This window comes from Macrosteles quadrilineatus, unplaced genomic scaffold, assembly GCF_028750875.1.
Source record: "Macrosteles quadrilineatus isolate MER2022 unplaced genomic scaffold, UCM_ALF_1.0 Scaffold_12__1_contigs__length_5162894, whole genome shotgun sequence".
Taxonomy (NCBI): domain Eukaryota; kingdom Metazoa; phylum Arthropoda; class Insecta; order Hemiptera; family Cicadellidae; genus Macrosteles; species Macrosteles quadrilineatus.
This window is the reverse complement of record NW_026542605.1, coordinates 3,581,051-3,592,533: the sequence shown is the minus strand read 5'-3', so window position 1 is coordinate 3,592,533 and position 11,483 is coordinate 3,581,051. Positions and strand designations below refer to the sequence as shown.

The 11,483-nt window shown below is 32.8% G+C and overlaps 1 protein-coding gene across 1 annotated transcript; it reads right to left on the bottom strand.

The window, feature by feature from the left end:
* Positions 1–404: 404 nt before the first annotated feature.
* On the bottom strand, positions 405–6,254 carry LOC129004889 (annexin A1-like). Its single transcript, XM_054433582.1, has 3 exons — positions 6,133–6,254; positions 5,347–5,445; positions 405–1,531 (listed from the first exon to the last, which is right to left on the bottom strand). Exons 1-3 carry the CDS (start codon positions 6,188–6,190, stop codon positions 453–455), a joined length of 1,236 nt encoding a protein of 411 aa, XP_054289557.1. The 5' UTR covers positions 6,191–6,254; the 3' UTR covers positions 405–452.
* Between the last annotated feature and the right edge of the window lie 5,229 nt (positions 6,255–11,483).

The window sequence follows — 11,483 nt, the reverse complement described above, 5'->3', positions numbered from 1 at the left end:
AAAATAAAACTACAGTATTACTTTCACATCAACTATATGCATATGTATGTATAAGCAATTAAGAATTTTTAAATTTTATTTTCGAAAAATATTTTAGAATGTTAACTTTATCTATATTTCATCTCCAAAGTTTTAATCGTGCATTTGTGGTAGGTACGTGTTACTATGCAAAACCTAATTAAACAAAAGTTATGACACCTGTTATTAAATAGATGATAATCACAGATTATCAAGTAAGCTAAACCTTGCAATAAACAATTAGATCATTTTCAATATCGAGTAAAATATTAAATTACCAACATTAAGGATTCAGAACTGAATTGAATCGACGTTCAAAATATTTTCTGAGTAAAAAACAATTAATTTAATTAATGTAATTGATATTAGGAAAGAAAATAGCGTAATAGTTTTCAAATTTATTTATTCTCGATGGGCATTTCATAAACCTCAATTTATTCTTTTTCGGCTGTTCTACCATTGAGTATTGTCATCACTGTATTTCCCAAGTTTGTAAGCTCGTCACCTTTTTTATTATCATGTTTATTCAATGTATCAATCATAGACTCACCTACGATCTTCTCATACTCATCGGCGATATCTTTCAAGTCAATACCACATCGAGCTCTAATGATGTTCATGAATCTGGACGGATCTTTGTCATTTTTCAAAGTGTTCTCTATGACGCCTGCGAAGTATGTGTTATGATCTAGAGCGATTTTAGAAACAGTCGAATATATCTCCACAGCATTCTCGTGTTTGTGATAGAAATCGTCAAAAATCGTGCTATACCCTTCATCGCTTTGCCTTAGCTTATCATAAATGATTAGAGTATCTCTTAATTGATACAACGAACGTGTAGTAAATATCTCCTTAGACCTTTCCTTGATTTTGTTGAAGTGTTGGTCTTTCACAGCCCTACGTAGTGTTTTCGCATCATTCCAAGCCGCGAACCAACTAGTCATTTCGTCCCTTCCTGTGTTTGCCAAGGCGACAACAACTTCAATGTATTCACTCTTAGGCATTAATTTAAAAGATTCATTCAAATCGCGAAGAAATGATGTCTGTACATATTTGGCATCATACACGGACTTGACCTTTCTAAGCATACAGTTGGGAAGGCTCGTTAATAATTCCAAGATTTCGGTTCTTGTAAAAGTACCTTCGACCTTTGTGCGTTGTACTTTTAGTTTTTCAAAACCGGCGCGGAACTGACTAGCAAAGAATAGTGGCAGAGGAGTACCCAGATTAGTTAATAACGTTGTCGACCGATATTTATTAAGCCGATCGGTTAGTTTGTCTGAAAAGTCCATTGAATACATTTGTTGGAACTGGTTGAGTATAATCGTTCTTTGTATTTCAGATCGCTTGGCAAGAATTTTGATGATACAATCTCTATCAGTAAGAACCGCCCCAAAACACTCAAACAGGTGTTTGGCATCGTCACTCTCGCTAAACCTAAACGCATTAAGCTCCTGGGTGGATGGAGAGCAATACTTCCATACACACATATTGCATCCATCGTACACTGGGCCTGAAAAGACGACATTATTTGTAAAATAAACAAACAGCCTGAATACCTTTGCCAAAAACATCAGTATCGATGGTAGTACTTCTAAACAGAATTTGGATAGAATATACAATCTTAAATAGGCAATATGGACCATTTCGTAAACGGCTTTGTTTACGGCTTTTACGTATCCCATACAATACTCCATTTAAAACAGGTAAAAAAATACAGGAAGCCCACAAAATATTAGTACAATTTCTTACTTACAAGCTAAACTGTTATTTTTCAACGTACGATGTCCTAGCTCTGTTGATAGTGTAGAAAACACTCATTAAAGTGTAGACCTGAATAAACACTGTGACCTGAAATTGTTGTCTAGCAGATACGATCCAGATACGAGGTTGGACGAGGCAGACCAGTCTAATAATTTGCTCAATTTCGTAACATAATCTAGTGCAATGTCTCCTCAAATACTAAATAAAGGACATGATTTAATGTATATTTAGTGCACCAACGTGTTGTAAATGAAGCAAGTAATGAACATTTTCCCAGAAAAAAAATGGAATTTCCCACATGGATTGAAATAGGACATTTGGATTTAGTAATGAATACATGCTTACACGAATATTACATTTTAATAAAATCAATCACGTGGTTAGTTAGTTGAGGAGTTTTCGTCCAGTTCACGATATCCTTTATTTTCTCTACAGGGTGTCCCGTAACTCTCTGGACACATGTATATAGCGTTATTGCTTACGTCAAGACAAACACATTTCACCATAGGAACATGGGTCTGTGGTGCCTAGTTTTCCATCTGTCTGTATTTATGTGTAAAAAAATGAATAACTCCTAAACGGGTTTAGATACAACGTTGAGATTTTAAGCTAAATGGTTTATGTTACCTGGCTTCGTCAAGTGATCCTGCTTCAGTAGTACACTACTATAGTTTTGGACTTAAAAAGTCCATCTTCAGGTTGAACCAAAACGTCAATAAGTCATCTAACCAATTTGGTTAGATTCGTCGTTACACTTAGAACACGCACACGAACACGAAAAACACAAAAAACAAATATAATACTGTAAAAAACTGGCCAGTGTAGTTAATCACGGGGGACACGTGTGGCGACACCGGAACTTTAAGTCATGACTGCATGTCCAAGTCCAGTGGATTACGTTGAGATTTTGCAAAAATGTATAGCTTATTAAGACCTATTTTCGTTTAAAATTACACAAAAAAATCAACAACTGTTTCAAGATGATGGCCATTTAAAATATTTGATGCCAAATTCCACTGTTCACTGTTCACAAAACTGTTCACTTAAAAAAAATTGCAAGGGACAAAAGAGTTAGTAAATGTAATGTTTTCTTCAATGATAACTTATTTGTTAAAAGTGGAAAAATAATAATAGAGAAATGTGTTCTTTTCGTAATGCATGACCACTTTTCTTCATTTAAACAATGCTAATACTCCTTTTACTTTTAAAACATAACAGCTGATTGAATCAATTGTTTTTGTTATTTATAAAAGAATTGTTGTCTGAGCATTACTGCAAGTCTTTACTAGTTGCTTACGATTCTTAAAACCTATTTTAACTAATTATTTATTGTGTTTTTATGTTATTAAGTTGGCTGCTTAGTACTGAATGTGAGCAAACCACAAGAAAAATTTATAATATAATTTGGTTAGAACATTGCCTGTTCGGATGGTTAGTGTTCTGCATACAATCTCGCCACTACTCATGCACGGACAAGAGCCATTCCAAAAATGTAGACCATATCTCAGTACAAATATAAATTATTCAATCAGCTGTTATGTGTTAAAACTCCTGATTGACGTATAACAGATTATTGTAAAGATATTTAGACAATGAAAAAAGGAGTATTAGAGTTATTATTTAAATGGAGAAAAGTGGTCATGCATTACGAAAAGAACACATTTCTCTGTTATTATTTATCAATTCTTAACAAATAAGGTACCATTGAAAACTATGAAATTGTTATCAAATATTTTAAGAGGCCACCATTTTGAAACTGTTGATGATCTGTCGGTATAATTTTAAACGAAAATAGGTCTTAATAAGATAAACATTTTTGCAAAATCTCAACGCTGTGTATCTCAAACCGTTTAGGAATTATACATTAAAAAAAATTCACATTACAGACAGACGGAAAACAAGGCACCACAAACCCATGTTGAAATCCTATTTTTATAATATAATATTATATTTATGAATTTATAATACATGTGTCCAAAGAGTTACGAAATACCCTGTGTAACAAGAAAATCACACTGTATGATGTTGAAAAAAAACTAGGAAGCCAGTCTGTTATTCAACCTCGTCCAGTGCTCGTTTATGGTATTTACTCAGGGGAGGTATAGATGAGCTTACGACAGCTGTGGGCTTATCATTAGCTGAGAGAACACCATTACCATAACAATACGGATAGGAGCCATCGGCCTCGGTGGTCTAGTGGTTAGCGTGCCGGGCCAATTTGCTGAGAGTCCCGGGTTCGGATCCCGCTCGTGACACTAACTCTTTGACTAAGATTTTTTCATTATCAGCCTGTGTCACTTTTGGGGAATTCCCCTAAGAACATCACCACTTTTTGACGTCGTTGGCACAATATTGCGTTCGTGAAGATTCAGTGCAGACAACAGATTTCAAGATTCTTGCTTTCGTTCGCTTTTATTAACACTTAGCGGATAGCTTGACTTGAATGTCTCAAAACGCCTTGATAGGATGTGAAGTACTTTCAAAACGAACAGAATCTCAAGGCAATCTCCACTTGTCTGAACGTTTCGCGTTTTCAGGCCAGCAGTCAATTCACGATGTTTATTTTCCTTAGTGAAAGCACTCTCGGAGCGTATTATGTTTAATCCCCACGTTAAAAAAATTAAAGACATTGAAGGAATCTTTGACCTTGTCAAAATGATCGATCAAGATGTCCCACGCTTCCTTGGCTGATACTCTTCCCAAAATACGTTGATGAAGCTCATAGCTGACTCTTGGAGGAATAACTATTTTTGCTTGATTGGACGATTTGTTAAACTCATACAGTGCTTCTTTTTCGGCCTTTGACGATGGTGCTGAAAGAGTAGCATTTTATATCTTTCCTTCGACAATGTCGACAGTGTCAAACAACTGCACGTCTTATACTCGATCGTTCAACCATAGATAAAAGACAAATCTATGGTTCAACGCAGGCAAATCTTCCGATACTCTTAGTGGATTTATAGCTTTCACGTAGGTATTCTCCATTTAAACATGGACAAACAAGAAAACTGCTGAAATACCGGCTAAACTCACTACAGTCGAAGACTTAGGTCTCCGTGGAATTAATTTACCACGACAAAACCTAGATTTTTCGCAACTCTGCAGAAAAGAAAACGAAACTGGGCACATGCCTATTGAATCATAGTGTAGCAGATTACGGTAAAATTAATGTTGATCTAACAAATCGAACAAAATAGAATAAAAAGTGGTATACATTTCAACATTTCAATGGCGTTGGACTGTTAACAATATTTTAAAACAATAACTAAAGAGAACAGCCGAATAATAATAATACAATAGTGATCAACTACTTAAATCCATACTAGGAGAAATAGCTACCTCCAACATGGCTTACGTATAGATTGTACTAATCTTTTGTGGACCTGTATTTTGTTTTAGTAATTGGAATGCCAGACAAAAAGGTTTTTTTTTTATTATGATATCAGTCAACATTACTATTCAAGCAGAGGTAACTATCTAATATCCGTATAGTAATTTTTCTACCTTAATAATAGATCCTTGACCACAAAAATAGAATTAAATATTGTATGTATATGTACTAACCAGGTTTTCTGCCATGCTTTTCTGTTTCCTTAGCAAGCTTCTCACTATACTTCCTCTGGAGTTCTGAGATAAGAATAAACGGATGCATATCATCTTCATCTGCAAACGTTTAAAGAAAAACAGTTAAAACATTCCTTTATAGCATGACCGAACCACTGTACTTGTTGATAACCATAACAAAATTTAATCTAAGTAATAGCTAAAAACAATAGCTAGTAATGACAATACTACCTATGTTCAATAGTTACTGTTTATAAATATGTCTTGAAATGTTAAGCTGTGTAAATGATAAAATAGGAAATAACTTATCATGTATCATGTTACTATTATTAAATTGGACTTTTCAGCATGTCTCGTGTTTTTTATCCACTCTGAAAGACACGTAAGGCATCTAAATCAACTGTATTAGTATATAACTTTATAAAATTCTCTTACAAATATCATTTGTTACTACTACAGTATCTGAAAGTGCAAAAATACGTCAAATAACACTTGTACTAAATATATTTACACTTAAACTGTTCACTCACAAGACGGCAAATGCACATAACAGATGATAAGTGGTTGTGAGTAAACAGTATAAGTGTAAATATGTTTATTAGAAGTGTAATTTGACTTTTTTTTGTACTTTCATGTAATTTAATAACACGCACGAAGCTGATAAGGGAGTTATTTACTATAGTATGTCTACTAGTTCCTAGAATACCATATTTGTTAAAGATACGTAACATGAATAAAACTTTATCACTTTATTTTAGGTTATTTAAGAATATTGCTATTACTCACGTCTCATATAGAAGTAAGGCACAAACATGACCAAGATAATCATACTGATTTTACCCATTATACATTTTACAATCGTTAGCACCTCTGGGAGTGAAAACTCGTCCAAGTCGTTGTGCGCAAGTGACGAGCCACAGTTGGTTTGGTAAAACAAGTGTCAACATCATGCTGCACATTGATCATGCTAATTTGTCACTTCTAATCGTTGTTTAGCCAACATAATTTTGAATACTTCAATAACAAATTTTCACATTTAAAAAAGTGTAAATATTCATTTATTAAAAAAAGTAAAACAAGTAAACAAGATTAATCTTTAGATGTAGCCTATATTTTTTTTAAGGAGCCCAATCATAATCCTTATGATAGATATTTTATTTTGCATGATTTCATTTAATGGAATTGATTTACTGATGCATGTTAAATGCAATTTGTGGGAGTATGGGGCAATGTATGATGTACTATAAGCAAGAGAATAAATCAAATTATATGGTGACGAAGTGACATATTTTGATCATAACTAAAATTATATTGGTATTTGGGATACATTTATAATAGAGGCTTTGTAAGAAATATTCTTTGTCTTACATTTCTCAGAGGAGTTCGTAAAGCGTACAAAAAGGTCATAAACACGATTTTCTTGGACAATGAAAGACGTATCGAGAAATTTAAATTAAATTAACAGAAACATGTGCTCAGTTGTGCTTTATTTTCTACAATAAATTTTATATATCAGCCGACCTATTGCGTGAACATCTAAATTATAACAGAAACATATTTGATGTAATTTGCAACCAACCTTCATATGTTTACTGCAACCAAACTTTAGTTTGAGTACAGTATGGATAAGCATTGCATTTTTGAAAATTGCAATTTAGCAACTGTGAGGCATATAAGGTCAAAAAGCAGTTTACCAAACTGTAGGCTACATGATCTGATTTTGATGAAATTCGATATAAACGTGTAAACCTACATTTATTCGAACGAGTTCGCGAGCCAGCATGATCGGACTATGGGAAAGGGGGTTTATGGGGGGTTTTATGGGGTAAATATTGGTTTTTCCCATTTTAAACCCAAAAACATAGAATTTAGCAATTTCTTTCCAAACCACTTTGTAGAACTAAAAAAAAAAAAATACTTTAGTATATTGAGGCGTTATTATGTGCCTAATGGTTACGGAGAAAATTACAAAAAATTGTTAATTTAAAGTTCCCATATTATACTTAAGGAAAATAATTAAAGTATTGTAGTTTGCTTGTTAACATATTTTGATCAAATTCGGAAAATGCATTCATATCTTACTAAACTTTTAACATTTTTTAAAAAGAAAAAAAAACACACTTTTTACCCTCAATGTTGCAGCAAACCTAAGTAATCGTTAAACTAATTAAATTTAAATAGGAAATAAATGCGATATTTTTAAGGAGACATTTTAGTGTAAATCCAATCAGGCAAATGGAAGTTCGCTTATTCTGCAGGTTTGCTGCGGCGGGGGTATTATTTATCACATAGTAATGTTTGAAAGAGTACAGCTAACTTAGCTGCCAAGATTGAGAGACAACGCGACGCTTCAAAGATTGTGTCAGTAATTGTGTTGGGGCTTGCGGTTTGCGGGAAATTTAGTACAAGGATTGGGACCTTAGTGGTTTCTTAAGGAATAATGTTTTCATAAAATAAAAACTGTTTTAGTAAACTTGATTTGCCTTATCTTGTAGTTCATAGTTTGTTGTTAACTGTTATCCCTAGCCAACAAAGGCAAAAGAAACCTTAAGGAAAGAAGTTGTTTTTCATACAAACTACATACAATCTTTGTTAATTTATTTATAAAAAAAATAATTTGTTGAATGTTGGCATTCGCTTAGAGAATATTCATGAGACAAAACCACTTTTATGTAAGATTGTTGTTGGGTATAATCTCTTACATACAATATTGTTTTAAAAGTACGTGCCAGTTGTACCAATCGTGCAACATTGAGGGCATAAAAGGAGAATTGCTCTGACAAGTAAAATGCAATTTTTTATTTATATATTTTAACAAAAGAATGGAATTCGACGTTAATAATACTAGCTGCTACCCACGGGCTGCACCCCGTTTGACTCAAATTATTGATCGGTTAAGTTAAGCTGAAATTAACAAAACAGAAGACAGTAATAAGTACAGCTGAAGTATTTTTTTTTTATATAAGGTACCGGTATATGGAAAGTTCCCTTTATAAAGGAATTACGACCTTAAAGGGCAATTTTTGAAATAATGAATAGTTTTGCGCAAGGTTTCTCATCATGACAAACATTTTAAGTATATGGTTGATGGGGGTGCGACTTGTAGTTTTCTCAAAAGTTCATGGGTACTTTGGGCTTTATATATAGACCAGTAGAGTACCCGTCCTTCGTACGGGGTTGGCATATAAGTGAAAAATGCTTATTGCAGTTATACTCTAACTTAGCGTTTGCAATGGGGGAGAACACAGTATGATAAAATTTGCTTCTTTAAATTTACGGTATACTATAGTATTACACATCTACCATAGCCATCATGTTCTACTACTTCACCTAAACAATAGAGAAAAATAAATTATCAACAATTCGCAAAATATCACAAATTATTCATGCAATTAAAAACATAAACATAACTGTAAACTATCCTACTTTGGCTGTTTTCATAAATGCAAAAAATATTAGTGCTGAACCCTGTTGGGAAACCTTATAACTTTTTAATACCTTTGCATATCATAGAATCAACTTATTTAGTTAAAACAGCTGACTAAATTCTTTATTCCCTTTAAATATGAATTCTCTTAAGGTTAACATGGGGAACTAAAGAGCCACTGGGGCGGAGCCCAAAAGGATTTTTGAGATAAGAATATGCCTATATGTTAATCGGGAATATGAGCTATCATCATGCCAAATTTTAGCCCAATCCGTCCATTAGTTAATGCGTGATTGAACTTCAAACAAACAAACAAACAAACAAACCAAAAAACACACAAACTTTCACATTTATAATATTAGTAAGATAAGATTTCAAATGTATAATTAGGCATTAGTGACATGAAACTTAAAAAAATATTTGTTACAATTATGAACTTTGTGTTAGTTCAAGGTCTTTTTTAACAAATTATCAGTCACAAGACACGCCATTTTGTTTTCCACTTTAGAAGAATAAATTAATCAAGGGTCAATCAGGGGAATGTTTTTGTATTTTCATCCAACTAACTTCTTAAAATGCATTGTTAGTTACAATTTAGTAAACGAACTTTAGTTTCAAAAACTAAAACATACATAAACATCTATAATTCTTTAATTGTATTAATATGCAGTGTGATGTTTAATAAAAATTAATTTGTTATCATTTTCGCTGTCATAGTGTTTCTTTAAACTCGGGTTTCTTTAAGCTAAAATTGACTATAGGTACATCAGTTTGTTTTTCAGTTATTTGTCTAAACCGTGGTGAAATTATAACTGTACCACTCAACTCAAAAATAAATTCACCCGTAAAGCAAATTAATTCAATCTGTTAATCAAATTTTCATTCAATCAACATCCATGACCCTTTGCCTTAACTAATAGAGATACAAAAAGAAAGATTAGGCAAACATCTTGATATGGAAACTTAAAGAAAAATATATTTTTTGACTGAGTTTATTATAGAGTTATAGAAAGTGTATGGGTATGCCTCAATAAGTTTGATGTTGTAGCATCTGTAAATATGAAATACATAACATATGTGACGAGTAGAAGTGTGTAGAAAAATTACACGTTATTTGCGGGGTACGTTAGCCGATGATCTATAACGGAATCTAAACGATTTCATCATAACCAGATGAAAGAACTTCAGAGGGCAGTCTGTGACTGAGATTTAGGTAATAATGGTTTTGAATAAAACATAATCCAACGGAGCTGATAACATTCCTGTTATATATTATACAGTCGGAGCTCGTATGGTGTGCAATCAAAGCTATTATCCAACATCCAAGCGAGCAAAATTGGACATTCAAGATTCATTTCAAGGAGGTGAAGTATTGTGGTAAAAATACTACTCCCAATGGCTTAAGGCATAGAAATTGATGTATGCAGATTCGGCGGATTTACAAAATAACCGTTTATCCTATCTGAATCCTTGCTTTTTGGGTTGTTCGCCTTATTTGACATAAATTTAACACGTCAGGGCTTACGTTACAGCTTGACCATTCGCAATATTACAGTCTCGTGTATTCAGCAAGCAATTCCATTTAATTGGCTCTCAGGACAGTAATCACTAAATTAAGTGCCACGTTTAAATTGTAGCACACTTCGTATTACTATAACTGCAATTCAGTTAGAGTATCTTACAAATTAAGACTTTTAACTTGTTTTTTAACTCCAATTAAGAATGTCGTAGTTTATAGTAGCTTAAATTCAGTGCATAAAAATAGTACAATATGCAATAATCAGTGGCTTGGACGGGTGAAAGCCCATAAAAACTTAAATGTCAAATAGTTATTGTAATATTATAAATATATGTATATAAAAAACAAACAAACAAATGATCCACGTCCCAAAGGATATATTTAGTATAAGAAATTGAAATTAGTTTAGTCTGCAGGTTTGTTGCGAAGGAGCTATTTTGCTACACTTCAGGCCTACTACATGTTGTTAAACTTTTAATCCATTGACTTAAAATATAGGCAGGAGCTTCACCTGAACACTCTTTGAAGGAAGACTATAGTAAAAAATATGCTACATAGTTACAGTATTTTCAGTATATAAGATCAAAAGAACATCAGCACCTCTTATACATTATACTAGATAACCTAATAATGTATGTAGGCTTACTTGAGTTTATAGAAAGATGATTTTACATCAAACGCGTTAAAATTGGATTTATGTATATACAATTGATACTGTGTGTGAAGCCCTTTCATTTATTATTCAAATTCCTCTATCCGTTGCGAAGTATGTGTATAACGGTTAGTTATATAAAATTGTCCGTAGTTTTTTTTTTTTAACTTTTAAACATATACTTTATGTTTTTTAATACTCTTCAATCAAACAGCTTGAAATTCAAACAAAGTTTCAAAATTCCAACTCAGTAAACAAATCAGGCTGTTTGAGAAATTTTTATAAGAATTGTGATAATAAGCGAATCAGTTATGTTCAATATGAAACTATTTTGTTTCTACAACTCTTAGTAAGCTGAAATATTCGCAACATATTTTATTTTAAAAGCCATTATTTCATCACAGAACAGTTAAACGATATCGCGGATGAAAAAGAAACAAAGAACTCCTTATGGCAAAAGAGCTTTGTTTGTAGCTCCAGAAAACTCAATATTTCACTGGAGTTAAAAAGCCTCAGACGATACCAGACCGTAAATGTGT